The sequence below is a fragment of the Hyposmocoma kahamanoa genome, unplaced genomic scaffold, assembly GCF_003589595.1.
Source record: "Hyposmocoma kahamanoa isolate Upper Pololo Valley unplaced genomic scaffold, ASM358959v1 66, whole genome shotgun sequence".
Lineage (NCBI taxonomy): Eukaryota > Metazoa > Arthropoda > Insecta > Lepidoptera > Cosmopterigidae > Hyposmocoma > Hyposmocoma kahamanoa.
The window spans coordinates 16,627,229-16,645,862 of NW_020653854.1; the positions used below are offsets into that span (position 1 = coordinate 16,627,229).

General features: G+C 33.8%; 2 protein-coding genes across 2 annotated transcripts in view; both read right to left on the reverse strand.

The window, feature by feature from the left end:
* Positions 1–8,561, reverse strand: part of LOC113232027 (phosphatidylinositol 4-kinase beta) — a 52,000-nt gene extending 43,439 nt beyond the window's left edge. Inside the window, exon 1 of the mRNA XM_026466651.1 lies at positions 8,084–8,561. Within this exon, the coding sequence (XP_026322436.1) occupies positions 8,084–8,175 (92 nt within the window). The 5' untranslated portion in view covers positions 8,176–8,561. The remainder of the gene's footprint in view (positions 1–8,083) is intronic.
* A 5,386-nt stretch (positions 8,562–13,947) lies between these two features.
* LOC113231938 (dynactin subunit 6) lies at positions 13,948–16,505 on the reverse strand. The gene is made up of 4 exons (XM_026466484.1): positions 16,353–16,505; positions 16,068–16,238; positions 15,040–15,212; positions 13,948–14,579 (listed from the first exon to the last, which is right to left on the reverse strand). The coding sequence occupies exons 1-4, from the start codon at positions 16,361–16,363 to the stop codon at positions 14,359–14,361; spliced, it is 576 nt and encodes a 191-aa protein (XP_026322269.1). The 5' UTR covers positions 16,364–16,505; the 3' UTR covers positions 13,948–14,358.
* Between the last annotated feature and the right edge of the window lie 2,129 nt (positions 16,506–18,634).

Consider the following 18,634-nt stretch of genomic DNA (forward strand, 5'->3'; position numbering starts at 1 on the left):
ATGGAATTACGTTTTAATTAATCTTAATTCTAGGGTCGGTGGACTAAAGCACATAAGTAAAAAAGTGCTTCATTTGTTAATATATAATTATACATTTTTTGTGTTGTTTATAGTGTTGGAAGATGTGAAGAGAATGATAAATTTGAAAAAGACACCTCTAGAAAAAGTTACAAATTAATGAAGTAACAAATTAATTTGACTTATGTGCTTTAACCGGTAGATGTATTTTAAATGAATGATGTTGAGTTTTCACTTACGTGCTTTAGTCCGCCGACCTTAAACATTTTTAACTCATTTTACCAGCAATTTAATCTTCAAATTAAATGTATTGTTATATTCTATTCTTTTTTTGTTATCTTCTATTAACTGCCTCCGTGGCCGAACGGTCACCATGCCGGACTGCCACGCAGAGGTCCCAGGTTCGATTCCCGGGCCGAGAGAAATAGTTGTATGGCCTACAATTATATCTCTCGTGAGTTTGGGTGTAATTTGTGGTTGTCTATGTGTGTGTCCATGGCACCCGCGACACAGGGTTTCCCTAGTGCGGGGCTATGTTGAGTGTGTGCGTTATTTATTATTTATTTCAAATTATTAGCAGACTACGTCATCGACGTGTAATCGACTCGCCATTGAAGAGATCAGTGGAATCGCAGTAATGAAATTTATTAATTCAATCACTAACGATCGATGTTGCCTACTAAAACTACTATGGAAATTACTTATGCACATCTAAATTTTTATCTCGTTTAATCCGCAACTTTATCTTCAAATTAAATGTATTGTTATATGTCTAATTATTAGCAGACTACGTCATCGACTCGTTATAGAAGAGCAGAATACCAAAAAATTGCAATGGCAGTTGAATAGCTCTCTGACTCGATGGCTAGTTACTGACAAGCCACTACTCTTACCTTTTAGCAGAATACCTAATGTACAAAATCCTGCTACAGACACTCAATCTACACACACAACTGAGAGGATTTAAAATTAGCAGACTCGAGGCCCTGCATAAAGGTGAATGTAAAACAACTTTGAAGTAAAACTTCTAGGCGACGTACCTACTGTAGTAGTTAAAAGAAATATTTCAAGTCGCAGTGAGCATTCTGAGAAAAAAAAATGCATAAATAAGAAAAAAGATGTGAAGATCACGAAACCACCTCACAATACATGAATCATTTTCCGAGTATCCACTCGCAGATAGATAAAACAAGCGTAAATAGCACCAAGATCAATGCACCATGACCGATGGCTTGAGTTGACAGTGATGAATAATACAAGAGGTCTCCATTCTCTTCCGCTCGGAAGCGATCGAGGTAAGGATGGTTAACGAATCTTTCGCAACAAGGTTGATGCAAAAAATAAGCATCGGAATCGGAATTGATATTTTACTCGGCAATTAGCAAAAACCTGTCGCAATTCTGATGATATTTCCATTTAAATTTAATCTTGGAGAAACATATAACAAACACAATCTAGAATAAAACTACTCTGTATTTTTAATTTTATTTATACTAGCTATAATATAATACTAGCTGGTGCCCGCAATTTGCTCTGCGTAGAATAAGTGCTTCGAGTAGCCTACTGTACTATACTAATTGTCATAGTTTTATTGGATGGCTTTGGATTTATTTTTGTGACATAAAGTAGTCTATGCCCATCTATCTCTATACCAAAACTCTTCAACATTAGCTCAACGGTTTAGGCGTGAAAACGTAACACATAACAGACAGAGGTACTTTCGCATTTCTAATATTAGTTTGGATTTTAGGAAAAATTGCAAAATTTGAAATATGAAAATTTCGAACCCTATGTATGACAACAAAGTACGACCAAAAGGATCCGAAGAAGATAGGATGTAGATAGAACTAGCCCGCTAGTCTGACGGCGCAGTGATTCCCACAACACATACAATGTAGATTAGACGTAAAAATCTTTTTTTTTTAATAAAATACAACATACAAATAACTAAATATACCTTAGTTTTATATTAAGGGTAATAACCATAATAAAAGTCTTATGCGAGATTATACAGGACAGTTAAATATCCTAACAGCGAGATAGTATAGATTATTTATTAAGATAATAGATTATTTATTATCTCTAAAAGATGATAATCTGTAATAGGTAACATATTCTAAAAAAAGTAAAAATGCTTGGGGATTATATATTAGAGATGAATAGGACAATCAATTTTAAACGACTTTAAAAAAGAGGAGGTTCTCAATTCTACTGCATTTTTTGCGTGTACCAACCTTCACACAAAACAAATGCAGTCGAATTGAGAATCTCCTTCTATAACATAATCTCCACCTCCTGTAACATACATATGTTAAGCGATTACTCTATTATTACGATTACGATTTGTGAACAGATTTCGATGATTTTTTTTTTGTTGGAAAGAGGGTAATTTGACCTAGGGGATGGAGCCGGTTTCGCGCACTTTACGGTAACAGATTCTAATAAAACTTGGGAAATAGATGTGATTCCACGAACTTTAGAGGTCGGTTTTTTATAAAAAAAAAGTTACAATTATTACAAAATGAGCTGTTTAACATCTTCTACAAATATAAATAATATTGCAATTAGCATAGCAACATCTCGGTCAGTTTTAAAGGTGGCGCTCTGACCAAAAAAGGCGTTTAAAAAGCCAATACAAAAATCCACAACAAGCATAGAAAAATTCCTAAGATCTGCTTGCTCCATCTGTAGCTCAGTTGGCAGAGCGGTAGCCACGTTGAGGCGACAGACGCTGGTACGAGTCCAGTTGGAACGAAGGAATTTTTATTTGTGTTTGTTCTATCTATGTATCAATTATTGAACAACTAGTGGAGAATTTTCACAAAGAAGAAGGTGAACGAAGAAAGAACGAAGATGAATATCATGGCACTAAAAACGTCATCTATTTTACATTAACTAATTGTCATTTCTAAGTTGATTGAGACTATAATATTGTGAAAGAGGATTTATAATTCTGTAATACACGCATGAAATATACTCCCGGACACATAATTCGAGCCACCTTGCATTTGCAATATTAAACGCTCAGCTTAAGCAATGCTTGATTGATCTAAAACAATTACGCTACTTTAAACTGGTATACTAACATTCCCTTAAGTCCTTATTGAAAATTTTAATTTGAAAAACCGGAGAAAACTTTTTCTTCGATGATAACTATATTTTTATATTCTAGCCCTATAAGGATAAAAATGCAAGGTGGCTCGAATTATGTGTCCGTGAGTGTATTTGAAATGGTTTAAGTCGTGTGTTATTACACGAATATTATTAAATTTTACAACAGAAAGCTTGTTTTGATTATTTGGTCCAACCAAAATAAAAACGGCTCTACATGAGTTACAGAAAAACTTAATAGGTACAATAAAGGAGTCACAGCGCCCAAACATAGTGCTCGTAAAGTTCCTAATGACTTGAAATTTCAATAGTTTACCTTGGTCGCTCCGTCGCACATCGGCAGAGTCGAAGGCCGTTTACATTCTATTCTATTAAAATAAAAGCCAATTGTTTTTATTTGATCGATTACTACCATTTATCCTACGTGCCACCTACTTAGCACAATAACAAATATTTGCTATTTGCGACTATTGTATTTTTGAAGGTTCTAGTACCTAGTTGTAATTTTTGTAAAACCAGGACAGGAAATTCGATAAAAATGTAACATAATATTGATTGTTAATGGTTTCGACAATAGATACGTTAAAACGGTCTAGATATCAATATCAAACAAGTTACATATTCTGTGAGGCAATCTATTTACAAGCCATGAATACTTTTGTTGTATAGAATCTGAACCATAAACAGTAGCGTGTTTTTGAATGATCACCGCGCCAAGAGAAAGGGTTAATGATCGTTAATCATACATCTTAATCATTTAATATCGTGACTCGTAAATAGCCATCATGACCCGCTTTTACGAGTCACCGTGATCTGTGCGATAAACAAGAAAATTTAAATTAATGCAAGCTTCCTATTTTATGGAAAACTATCAGTCAAAGAGGTCATTAACCGTGACACTTTATTTCGTGCTGGTGCAAAATTATTAGTGTTTCACCTAGTTTAGTGTGAAAACTACGAGCGTAGATATTTTACAGGTGACAGACGTTGATTTGTTAACACTTGTATTGAAACGAAAACTCACAACCATTTCCTTCTGCGTGCTTAGTTAGACAAGAATAGCAAAGTCAATGCACGTATGAGTACATCTTAAAATGGAATTGGAAAACCTCGTAAGCTTACAAGTTAGTGAAGTACGACTAGATACCTATCAAGTTCTCTCCAAGTTCTCTCTTAACACGAGTATACAAGTCGCGAGAGCAGTAAATAAGTCATTATTACGATAGTATAGAATGTACGCGCGAAGAAACTACCTTCGGTACAGACGTACACTTTTACTTTCGCCCCTCGTCCGTTCACCTGGGCGGAACGAACACTGTCCCAGATGTAAATGCCTTTATACATGTTTACAGAGCCTCTAATACAAACGTGACCTGATTATAACAAACGGAGCTATCGGACACGGTGTCTCAAGGCTCTACGTATTCAATAGTTTAACACAAATAGTATTCGTGACACCAATACGTCCAAACGGGTAAGGGAGTCTAAAATACTTCAGCCAAATTACGAGTTATGTCGATTCATTTGGACGCGAGTTTGCCGACTTTCTAGAATCATTAAATTTGTATAAGACCTGCTGGCTATAAAGCCACACCAAAATTATTCAGAAAAATATCCATATGTGACGGTAAACAGATTCAGAAGGCATCAAAAGTGGTGTCGACTCACAAAAGCGAATTCAAAGGTTAGCGAGCGAAAGTGGACACTAAACTATATTGAAGATATCTTGCACCCGTTTATGAATTACTAGGCTCCAATGCACAACTAAATTGGCTATTCAAACGTTTTTGATAACTAAAAATTATTGGAGCACAACTTGGAACAACATTCCGAGTGAAATATGTCATACTTGATGAAACAAGCCAAAAGAAATACGAAATAATTACGAAAATGCACAAAAGTGCTTACACTATCCTTGAGCGAAATATAATTAATTTGCTTGTTTAGAATGTAGAACTAACTGGCTTTGTAAATCTATCAAGACAAAATTATATTCCATAATTGTAAGGTTGGTAGATAACAAGACGTTAAGACAGGGTCAAACGAATTAAAATAGCAGACTGCTTAATAATTGATATGTACTTTGAGCTATATGCGTCTTATAAAGTAATAAAATTACTCAATATATGAATAAAGGCTGACAGTTTATTTGGATCTTCGTGATGTCGCAGAATAGTAAAAAAGTACTTCCTTCCAAATAGTCAATAATGTATGCTCTTGTCAAAAAACAAAAATAACTTGCCAATATCTTATTAAGAATTGAGTCAAACCAACTTATTAATATTCAATACAGATAATTATTCACAAAATTGTCTCATGGTTGCATTAGAGTATCTATCCTTTAGCTATTTACTTTTCTGAATATTTACAGCAACATAGGAACAATAATAAATAGCAAATGGATGAACACCATAATTAGAAACATGTAAGTGTAAATGTAATCTTTATAAAAAGAATGTACAGATGCCGTTCTACCATTACAATGTGTATTTATAATATAATATACAAAGATGATTCAAATTTAATCCAAATTTCCCAATTTTTTTTTGTGTAAATAAATATAACAATTTGCAACTACTAGGAACTCTCAAAAGTTCTGTATTCGAAACCTCAAGTACCTATTTTTGCAACAATTAGAGAACAGTAAAATCCATCAAAAAGAAGTCAAAACATCTTAATTTAATACACTTTTCTGTCTAAAGCAATATTGCTTAAGCTTATGAAGAACAGGTATTGTCATTTCATACGAGTTGTCAGAGCACACCGTAAATTACTTATAAAACACTAACATACTGTGTCAAGGGCAAAGAAAACTGACTTTATGATTGAAATGTCTGAGACCAATAAAATTTGTGCTCATAAAAAAGGTAAATAATTACATGCGTTAGCAATGCAATGTTTTTATTATTGATGTGAGTGGTTATAAATTACAATATAAACATTTACAATCTATTAGTAATTAAAACAAAAAGTAGGAAACACCCTTTTACTTTTAATGAATAACATTTTTGTCCTGAAATTAATTCTGTCATTAAGAGTTGACACTACCTCAGTTTTTTCTATTGCGAAAATTTTTAGGAATTGTGTTTTCACACCATATAGTAATCAGTGCATATCCTCAATTCTACTACATATTTTTTCCAAAGTGATTGTTTCAAGACTTTCACCGTTATGCAGAATCAACCAAAGCCATTTGAGGTTTGTATAGACATTAAAATATCCTTGTTAGTATTCAGAACATTAAATATTCACTAGCATTATTTATTTCTGAAACTTAATACTAAAGATATTCTTAAAAGTGCAGAATTAATTAATTAATAGTTAAAAATAAATACATATTATGTTAAAGGCTTACAATCACGTTTGACATTCCAGAATTTAACAGCATGATTTCTTCTTAGATGTCAAAAGTCAAAAGTAACTCCCACAGTTTCAGAACCCTAAGTAACTGTAACCTCAACATATAAACAATGTTATAAGTGCACTTGTTAGTTAGAAAAGGTATAGTAACATCTGCTCTAGTTGCTTTGTTGTTGTAATGTAAATGTTCATAATGTGTGACTGGCAAATTGCACAAGACAAGCTTCATGCCATCTTAACATGATGATTTCTTCAAACTGTTTGCAATCAAAAGCACAATTGGTATATATAGTGAAATATGTTTACTTCAGAAGTTACTTCATATAACTATTTTATAAGGAGCCTTAAAAAGTGAGGTAAAATTATAATTTCTGAACTTTGTCTATTTAAACTGATTAATTTAAAAATTTGTGTTATTTTGTTTAAAATTCTTATTTTATTTATTTTATGAATGTAACATTGAGGTAAAGATTGAAGGATATGATTTTGAAACTCGTAACATTGAAGATAATTGATTCAATATATTAACAACAACTCACAGTATTAATGTTGAAAATCTATTTACTTCACATTTTCAGGGCCCAATAACATTTTTTTCTTTTATAGGTAAAAACTTCTCGCAGAGGGTGTACAAACATTAGACGCAAAAACTTTCAAAACTACGACAGATTAATTCTTAAATTAACAAGACTTTGTTTCACCACTTAGACAGTTAATTGATTTCAGACTTGCTTATGTTTCTGAATTATTTTATATCTTTATAATTGGGCTATTTCATCAAGTTAATTTTTATTTTCAAAGACGAAAAAATTGCTTATAGTCCATTTGTTAAGGTACTTAACTAAAAACAATCTTGAGATGTCTATTTAATTAAATATACATTTATCTAACAAAAAATAAGAACAAGCTTTTGATGAAAGTACCAGATTTCATAGTTTCTTTACAAATGAATCTATTGAATCTGTTCATTATGATAGTCAAACAAATGCAATTTTAAATGGTATGGAAGGATTGAGAGTTGATCAATTAACCTACTACTCTAGGATTCAGATGTTATTAGTTCAAAAAGGTTTAAATATCAGGGCTTAGACCATATATTCTTCTATGCAAGCTCATATCATAGTAAACCGTATCTTTGCTTGAGGGTTAGATACTGGTCAAGAGATAATATATTTACTTTAAAAAATTTATAAATTAATGTTTTTACTTTTAAAACATATTTCTAAGTCAAGTAAACAATCTCTGAAATAATTGAGCTCAATCAATTGTTTTGATATCAGTCACAAGCACGAATTATCAATAACATTGTCTTTCTGTGCAGATGTACTAAGAGACATCATTAGTGTGATTTATGAATAATACATTTGCATTTGTATGGCATGTGAATAACAAATGATAATGAAATTTTTAAAAATACGTTTCGCTTTCGCTTAAAAATGGGAGTAAATAACCCTATACAATTCTGATATAACGCGTATCGAAATGAATTGTATGTACCTATTTGGGGCAAATAATTATCCGTTAATCATCAATTGATTATGTTTGTTATCGCAATTAACGACATAAGAGATAAGGAAGAGCAAAGGAAACTTACCGAAAGTCCAAACTGAAATTCCTCTGGTGCGTGGCGGCTCTCGTATTTCTGAGGTCGCTGCGGCTCCCGTGCACCGGCACATCCTCCAACATGCTCACTCACTCGCGACCGCGCCCCACAACAAATACCCCATCAGGGAACCACAGCCAAATCAGAACGTAAATAACAACATGGCGTCTGTACTACACACGAGATTTAATTACTTCCACAACAAAACCAAACGCTCAACCACAACAATTTATCAATAAAGCATTCGAACAAAACTAGTCACAGCCTCCAATATTTTAATTCAGTCCCAAACAAGGCAATATTAATAGAAACGACGAGTTTTGTGATGTGTCCTACTAATGTTTATCAAACATTCCGCGATATCACAAAGAATTTTGAAACAACAAAACTAATATGTGACGCGAGAAATAAACTCTAAAAGTGATTACCGTATATAAATCAGTTCAGGTGTACAACTACAAAAGAAACAAATTCCTCAAAATTAAGAAATCGATGACTCTCTCTAAAACGACAGAAAGATGAACGAAACGATCTTCTTTTTCATTCTGCGTAACTGTCAAAAGTCATGACACAAATGTCACGACACGTCGAAATGTGTCAGTGTGGTAGATGAAACGAGCATTCCCATTTATTTTTTTTATTATTGGCTCCAACCGAGCACAGATTTAAACTGGACCGAGCGGACTTGAGCAGACTTGAGTATTATTTCAAGCACTGGAAATACGACTCTAATGGCAAGGACTTGAGTATGATTTTCAGTGCTCACTGCAATACTCAAGTCCTGACTTGAGTATTGAGTAGAGTTCTGGAATACGACCCTAAGTTAATAAGACGAGCCGAGTGAGAGGCTTCAAAGTACGATGAAAAAAAAGCAAAGTAGTAATGCGTCTCTTTCTAAGGGTAGAGTTCTAGAATACGACCCTACGGGTCGTATTCCAGAACTTTACTCAATGTGCAAGTCAGGACTTGAGTATGAGTTCAAGCACTGGAAATACGACCCTAATGGCAAGGACTTGAGTATGATTTCTATTTCATAATACAAATTAATACTTATTGATATGCTACTTCATAATAGAAGGTTTCATTGTTGATATATATATTTTTGTATTATTACAGTAAAAAGCATATTACCCTTAAGCTAATTTTATTTAAGCAAAATTTAAAAAGTTAATAGACTAGACACTACCTAAGATGATTTTATTAGAGTTGGCAACTTGTTAGACAAGGACAGACAACGGCTTCGAGCTATCTCACGTAGTTCGGTTTTACTTTTACTTAAAATAAACCTTAACATAACCGAATAAGGTGTAAATTTGTAATACTGGTATATCGAAGTGCGCGATCCAGTTTAGGAAGTATATAAATCCGTGCCACAGACGTATATCTAGCTATCTAGATATACGCCGCAAGCATAGTAATTTGTATGAAAACCAGGCGTACCACATTTTTTGTACCCACCATGACGTCACAAGAACTATTTAGTAATGAAACCTCCTTCCGCTCGCTCTAAATCGATTGATTGAACGGAATACGCGTAACAATGCGTATTCCATTCAATGAATCGATTCTAATTAGAATCATTTTTGTTCAAGTATTTGCTGATTACAAGTACTTAGTCGTACAATATTAATATAGTAGAAAAATACTAGAATAAGATAGCTTAGTCCTTTATTTTACTCGTTTAAAAAAAATGTTGATTACTTAAAAAAAATTAAGACTAATTTTTAATCGACTCGAAATAATAAAATTATTAAAGTAAAATGAGCTTATTACATAACATCCTTTTGTAATAATCTTATCGTTTAACTTAAATAATGTAAACGCACGTACGCACATATATTGATATATGAACTTGCGATTGCCTTAATTAATTTTACTAGATGGTTTTCTGTTGGGGGGCGGGTCGGAGGACAACCGACTCGCCCCTCCGTTGGCGCGGGAGCCCTGGCGTAAGCTAGGGCGGCCGGGCGGCGTCGTGGTGAATGTCCACTGATCCCACGGCGCCGACTCAACCGGCGAGAGGGAAACCCGGGGGGGTTTTAGTGGGGTAGGCCCTCCAGTCTGGAGGGAGAGTCCCCACATAACCCCTGAGTCTCCCTGGGCTCAGGGATATCCATAAAGATTTTCCCCCGTCAAAAAAAAAAAAAACATGGTTTTCTGTTGGTAATTGATCAAATTGATGAATGGCAAGACAAATAAAAATGTTGCTGCTGACAAAATATGGTAAAATATTATTGATCAGAAGAGGTTTACAATGACGGCCTCGTGTGAAATTTTTGCGATGTGTTTGTTATTTCTCGGATTTCTAACTTTGCTACTCTGCATCTACAATCTACATTTGAATAGCATCTTAGCTGAGATAAACTAGACTACCTTCGTCCTCGAAGCAACGAATTCATACGTATAACCAACTCAGGTTTTTTAAAGACAGCGCACTGTTAATTCTTTGCTTTTTAATTTTTTTTTTGTATTACTCGTACTTCATACTTGGCGATGTATGTAATTATTTGCTGACTATATTTGGACATTCGAGACAATGTGCTACAAAAATCATTGAAATTACAGATACTACTGATAATAGATACTACAAAAAAAAAAGAACGAAACGTTACTAAAGACATAACAAAAGAACTATAGAATATTTTTATAATATTGCTAAGGTCATAATAATTTTCCTCCTTTGTTTTCAAAATCGATCAGAATCGAGAACCACTGTTCTTGCCTAACGTATACATCACTAAATGTTAAATTTGGCCAGAAAAAATGTATATGTTACAGGATATGTATGTAATCCGTCATTGTATACAATTACTAGGAAATGTATGTAATTCCTAAAATCGCACGGAAATGTGTAAAATAAATTATATTAGACATATTTCCTAGGAAATCTATACATTTCCTAAATAGCAATCGGAAATGTAAAACATTTGAGATTTCAATGGGTACGCGGGAATAGCAGGGCGAGGGGAGGGTATTGCTTCGTCTGATCAGGCGATCGCGCTAGTGCCGCGTAAACTGCCAGTGCGTACGCGCGTCGCAGTCCCTCTGGGCAGAAACGAATCGGATTATTTAGGTTAAGTTAGGTTTTTTTTATACAAACGCGGAAGTCCCTCTGGGCAGAAACGAATCGGATTATTTAGGTTAAGTTAGGTTTTTTTTATACAAACGCGGAAGTCCCTCTGGGCAATGAGTGCTTTAATAAAAAATATTATTCTCATTTTAACAACGTGTTTTATTACAGAAAGCATTATTTTTATGCATTTCCTAATACGATATTGGAATTATATACAATTCCTAGGTACACATGTTCTAGGACATTTATGTAACAAATAGTTTTTGAAACAATATTTTATACATTTCCTAGATAGTTTCGGAATTGTATACATTTCCTAGGATTTGTATACAATTCCTAGATTTCATATATTTCCGGTAACATATATACAAGCGGCCGTACCACGAAACTGAATGCATTATACAAAAGTGTGTTAGTTCGATATTCATGGCGTATTAACAAAGGATCACAAATATATCGCACCAAGTAAAAGCCGCAATGTATTACAAACATGATACATACACTCGGTTGCATATTTTTTGTTTTTTCGAAACTCATACAAAACCAAAATAATTTGTTGTATTTTTGTATTTTAAAAATAATTGTTTTTAAAATAAATTATGCATCTTCTGATTACAAAATCACTTGCCCGTGGAAGGAAACGTCCCTCTTTACCCATTTACCCAGTTATGGTGCTTTTGCAGTTTGTAATGGCACAATTATGCATTTTTTCGCATTTTCGACTGGCGTTTATCTACGATAACAGTCGAGCGCGTTCTGGGCAAGTAAGCCTAGATGCAAGTAAGTGAATTTCATTTACTTTGGGCACGCGAAGTACGTACACTTGAGGCGCGGCGTCTATCTAGATATATGTCTGTGATCCGTGCCGATCAGTTTTAGCGACAACAGAAAATAGTTGGGTAATTTTCCGAAAAATTTCAAACAGAAAATTTTTCCGGAAAACACTCTGAAAATTGGAAAAATATAATTCGAAAGCCTATAATTATGTTCTGGGTTTAGAAATATCTTTTGAAGCTTTATTTAGCGTGAATTATAAAATAAAATTATGTAGCTAAAAGAAAGTTAAGAGAAAAAAGTAGATTTAAAATGGTTGGACTACAGCGAAAAAAATCTTTCTAGTGGCTCCATCGTTTCCTCCTTTTTAATTGTTGGCGGTGCGAGTGATATTTGAACAAAAGCGTGTAGCTTAATGTGCTGTTGACAGTACTATCATCAAAGTCGACGCGTTACCTAAGGGTTTTTTTTATGTGCTGGCAACGGCATTAAGCGACCACCCGCACCATGCTTGTTTTGTCAACCACAAGTGTTTGATAGGAAATGAAACTATTTTTCCGGATTTAAATCGCGTGACCATGGGACCTGTAAAGGGCCCGAAACGTCGGTTTGTTTGAAAAAACAAATATACGCGATTTAAATCCGGAAAAATAGTTTCATTTCCTATGTGTAACAATCGCGAAAACCTAAGAAGTCACAAGTGTTTGAGTTAGGTCAATTTCAATTGCAAACAAAAAATATAAAAAATGGTACGGGGGCAGGCTTAGCTACAATCCCCGCCTGCAAACCAAATTGTTTTGTTACTGGGTGAGCTTTAACTTTGCTGATAGTATCTCAGTCCACTGTGAAAACTGTGTAGTTTCGTTTTCGTAAACGAATGACTTCTTTCATCCATCGCCTTCATGAAAAACACAAGTGTATGTGATTAATACAATAATTAAATTCTTTTATTAAGTTAGACATGCTCTTAAATTATAATAATTTAAGCCATTAATCTTTAAGCTTATTTTATAGTAACTACATAATATACATAACAAATAAGATTAGTCCTACAGTTTTTATAGAATCTTATAGTAAATATTTAAACAAATTTAAATGATGTTGATTAAATGATTGTCAACTATTTAACCAAATATTTGTGTGAAACGGAATGAGGATTTTATAGCAAGTAAAAATTTAAAAGAAGTTCTCATAGGGCGCTACGGCTAAAGTCGTCGAAAAACCAAATACAAAGATACGATGCAAGCACATAAAAAAATTCGTGAGGTCCGCTGGTACGTTCCGTGGCTTAGTTTGTATAGCGTCTATGCTAGAAGACGTGTCGGTTCGAATCCGGCCGAATTGAAGGAATTCTTTTTGAGAGTTCGATCTTTGTTATTAATAATTACTAATTATAACTAGTGGAGTAATTTCACATAAAATAATTGAATATCAATTCAATAAAAAAAAATATTAAAAAAACCAGCCAATGACATATTTTTTGGCATATTATTAATTTTACTGTTCCCTATCAAATACTATACACCAAACACCTCTTAACATTGCTCACAGGTACAAAGACAATCAACGGCCAATTCTATGGTGGAGAAAATAGAAAAGTATCCAAACGCACTTGTCCCACAATAAAACTTGATACTATATAGGATATTTCAGAGTTCAATTAAAAGAATAACTAGACATAGTTATGCAAAGAAAAACCAACCCACACCTCGAGTGAAATTGAGTTATGTATTTAGGTAGAACACCAGATGTGTCCTTTACCTGCTCACAAAAGATCCTGGCAATATACCAAGCCAAAACAGAGAAAATAAAAGTCCTTCAGGGTACCAACCCTAAGTAAGTAACTTTTTAATAGCTAAAAGGAACCATGCTGTTTAACTTCATATAATGTATTTTTTAATATATGCTAAATGGATCCATGTCACATGTACTGAAGTACTGTAGATCTTTAGTGTTTTCATTACGAAAACTAGAATATGGCTCCGTTAGCTAAATAAAAAGATATATAATGTTTTCTATTCATTGCTATGTAATATAATAGTTTCCCTATATCATTCTTAATGCTACACATAACTAACGTTGTCTGTCTCTAATAACTTATCTATTTATTTCTTCACACTGTTCTTACAGAAGTCTAATCATCTCGAAAGTGACATTTTATGGGTTGATTCTAGTTTGCATAGCTATGTCCAACTGTGAAAGTAATTGCAAATGTGTGGAGTCCTTATAAAGATCGGTAAAAAAAACTTAAAAAGAGTAGTCATTAGTCAGTCATTTGTGTTCAATATTGGCCTACTTTAGTCTGACATAGTAAACAGGTTTGCTGTTTTCTATCTAACATAATACATTTCTTTTGATACAGCCATGTGTATTTATTACAATGTGACTTCCATATGTTCGTTTACATGTACTTAAATCTTTACGCTTTTGGTGAAGTTTCCTGTGATGGTCTAGCCGGCTGTCGTTTATGCACATTTGGTTTCCGTAATCGGTGATAATTGGGCATGACTTTGCTGAGGAAGTCAAGTTGTAAGAGTTGAGAAGGTTGCTTTTCCAACGCCTCTCTGATGTGGTGATCTGAACCCCAGATGACTGTATTATCCGGCAATGTCTGAGGAGCTGTTAGAGAGCATGCTGCACCTGAAGCAAAAATAATTTAAGGATAACAATTTTTTTCTTTTAATAAATCAATTTAAACAAATTAAAATACCACTGAACCAGTTGCAAAAATTTATTTCTAAAATGGTAATCATTGTTAAAATGTGGTTACAATAAGGTTACAATACATAATTTATATAAACTTTACAGATTATGATGAAAATTTGTAATGTAAAATTACAATATTTCCATTTAATAAAATCTTGATAATGAATGTTGAATATGGACCAATTTACAGCTCTATATTTAAAACAAATAAATAATTATAAATATTAAAACAGATTTTATTATGTCAGACTTGGCACTCGAGCTCCGAACTCATGGCAAACTTCAAGACCTATTGTATGTTGTGTAACTATGACAACCATAGATTTAGATACTAAATCTATGATGACAACAGATCTAGTTCCTTAATTAACAAGACAAATAAAAAAAACTGTACCAATGACACAACCGCTCCCTATCTTTATGTTTTCTCCTACAAAAGATCGGCATTCAAACACATTGCTTTCTCCAATGTGTCCACATGGTGACTCCAGCTTGCAGCCCACTTCAAACACATTGTGTGCTCCAATGAACAGGGGTTTAGGTGGATTCTCTTGATTGTCACTTTTTCTGAAATTGTTATTATTATTTAATATAGTATAAATGAGGTCACAATTGCTTTTTCTTCTTCATCATGAGTAAAAAGTGAGTTGATTTAAAAAATCTGTTACTTGTCACAGTTTCTAAATGTAACATTATGTTAAATCTGTACCATTGTACCTAGCCTCTAGATGTAGTCACACACCTTTTACCTTTTTACATTGAAAATTTATTTTAATAACTCCTGTTACACATAGCAAAAAGATAATGCAATAGTCTGTCATTCAAGTATAAACCATGTAGCCTGGTAATATTCATCACACACTTCTTAAATTTAGCATGTACAAACTTATCAGTGGAAATGCAAAATCAGCCCCCATAGCATGGCTATGTACGCTAGACGCGTCGCGCGCGATAAAATTGGAGTAAGCGCACTCTATTGGCTGTCTCAATCAGATCTAATTAATATAGCCAATAACGCGAGCATATTTCAATTTTATAAAAATATGGGGCAGAAGTGGTGCACCTAACAAATACCTATTTACAGCACATACTCAGTCATGTGAGTCATGTAAACTTGCAAATGCAGAGCACTAGCCGCAATGAAAAATGTACATCTTCAATTCAAATCATGGTGATTCTTTTCACATCTGAATTTTAATATGTCGCATACTCAACTTGAATGAAACCACCCTAATAATAATAATAAATACGTAAATTTAACAAGTTACGAATTGCTTGCAATTCTGCTTGGAGCGATTGCAATCACTTCGCATGACAAAAGATTATCTGAAGAAAATGTTTCATTATTAAGTATTCCAACTATATAGTACCCCACAACCTATTGTATGTATTTCATTTACAGACATGAATATAATTACTCACTTGTGTATAATTGTAGAGTATTCTTCAATAATACAATATTCTGCAATAATGATCGGCCCGCCTTCGGCAATAATTGTGACTCTTGGGTGGATTACTGTACCACCACCTATGGTGATATCACCTTCTAAAGTACAATCTTCGCAAACTGTCGCTCCAGGCAATATTTTAACGCTGCAAAAAGTATATAATATATCATAGCAACCAAAACAATATTTAACCAAAACACTGTTTCTTATTGTAGATTTATAGAAAATTGAAAAGTCAAAGTAAAAAGTTTTAGCTTACTTAAGAGACATTGTGAGGTAATTAGTTAATAAGACAGTACTATACAAATGTGAATATGTATGAAATAGTAAAAAACACGAAAACAAATCAATGACTTATTTCGAAATACGAGAAATCAAAGGTTACTCGGAGGGAGGGATAAACACAAACTACTGGGATAAATTTTAATTGTGATAAAATCACAGATAAAATACAAACAAAATTGACAACTCGTGTCAATTTTTTTTTAATTTATTAAGGCTTTGGCAAAGCCAATAGCCTAAACATGAAGTTTAATTATGTTTCTGTAAATATGGCCGCCACAAAGAGGATAGGCAATTTGAGGCGGCGTGCTTGGATTGACTCGGGATTCCTTAAAACGGACCGATACGGGTATTTTAGTTCGAGATTCGTATAATTTCCATTAACAATATCAATTGTTCAAAAGCCCAAAAATAACGGTTTAAATTCCTAAATTTGGGGAGAGCAAAGTTCAGATTCCTCTTAACTCGAGTTCTCATTATTTATCATAAATCCATCGCTTAAGAATAGAACAAAGAATTAGGAGACTCAAAATTATTTAATCAGCATATGTTTGCCTTGAATATAAAAGACAAACTGAATGTAAAATGTAAAGCAAATTAGAAAATTAGATGACCTTATATCGATTATTTATTTTAATGATATTTAACATTTATCAGTCTTTGAAAAAACAAAGTCCTTTTACTTAACCTTGCACAATTAAGTAATATAATTATTTGTTGCGCATTTGGTGATAGTGCTAAGGTTACAAATAATCAATGGGAAAGTTCAGTTTAGACCTACATTTAATATTTAAAGTTGACGAGTGGCGAGTTATGGTAAGGAAGTAGCATCAACTGCTCGCCTTGTTTAGCAATAGCTAATTTCGTTTTTTTTACACTGGAAACTGGTATAATCGCAAGAAGGGTCGCGCACTCAATACACACTGACTTGTGATTTTACAATGCAGAATTAAGGGCTCTGATCCCACCGAATAAGCGGCTTGCTAATAATCGGATGTACGATATTGAAAAAAATATCAATATTGGTTATCATAGCGTTTTTATCAGTAGCCATCAAATTAGCGATGCATCAGCATAATCGATAGAGTAAACAAAATGATAGAATTCTCGCATTTTCCCCACAGCACAAAATCCCCAACCGAGTTGAAATTTCTCGCAATTTGGGGAATTCCATGAAAATTGGCAACACTGACATGTCATTGATGCCAAGCCTATAGGATGGAAAAAAATAAAAGAAATAGTCTACGGGTCGTATTCCAGTGCTCAAGTCAGGACTTGTGTATGATTTAAAGTACTGAAAATCATACTCAAGTCCTTGCCATTAGGGTCGTATTTCCAGTGCTTGAAATCATACTCAAGTCCTGCCTTAAGTGCCAAGTTAGTGTCAAGCATGGACGTATTATACAATTATTGTATAATACGTCCATGGTGTCAAGTCGACGGTTTGTTTGACATTGATGTATGTCGAATGAATTTGTGGTCGAATGGCAACAGCGTGGTTTGTTTTGCACACGGATATAAACATTAAACTGGACCGAGCACTAAGTTAATAAAACGAGTCGAGTGAGTGATGAGGCCATAACATTTAAAAGAAGACGAAGGTGTAAATTTATAATATTGGTATATCCAAGTACGCGATCCAGTTTAAGGGTCGTATTCCAGAACTCTACTTAATGCTCAAGTCAGGACTTGAGCAGACTTGAGTATGATTTCCAGAACTGGAAATACGAATCTAATGGCAAGGACTTGAGTATGATTTTCAGTGCTTTAAATCATACTCAAATCCTGACTTGAGCATTGAGTAGAGTTCTGGAATACGGCTCTTAGAAATATATAAATCCGTGGCTTTGCATAATCGAACAGTTCACAAATTATCTCCACAGAAAATAGCCATCTTTTTTATATTATAAAGCTTTATATTACATAATACTAAATAACGCACACACACAACATAGCCCCGCACTAGGGAAATCCTGTATCGCGGGTGCCATAGACACACACATAGACAACCACAAATTACACCCAAACTCACGAGAGAAATAATTGTAGGCCATACAACTATTTCTCCCGGCCCGGGAATCGAACCTGAGACACCGCGTGGCAGTCCAACATGGTAACCGTTCGGCCATGGAGGCAGTGAAAAACACGTGAAATGTGTAAAGTTTTAATTTTTTGTTAATTTTATAATTTTGTTTAGGTTCCTTATAGCCAAAGCTTAATGAGAAATTAAAAAAATGTTATGTTCGTTTCATGCATAGA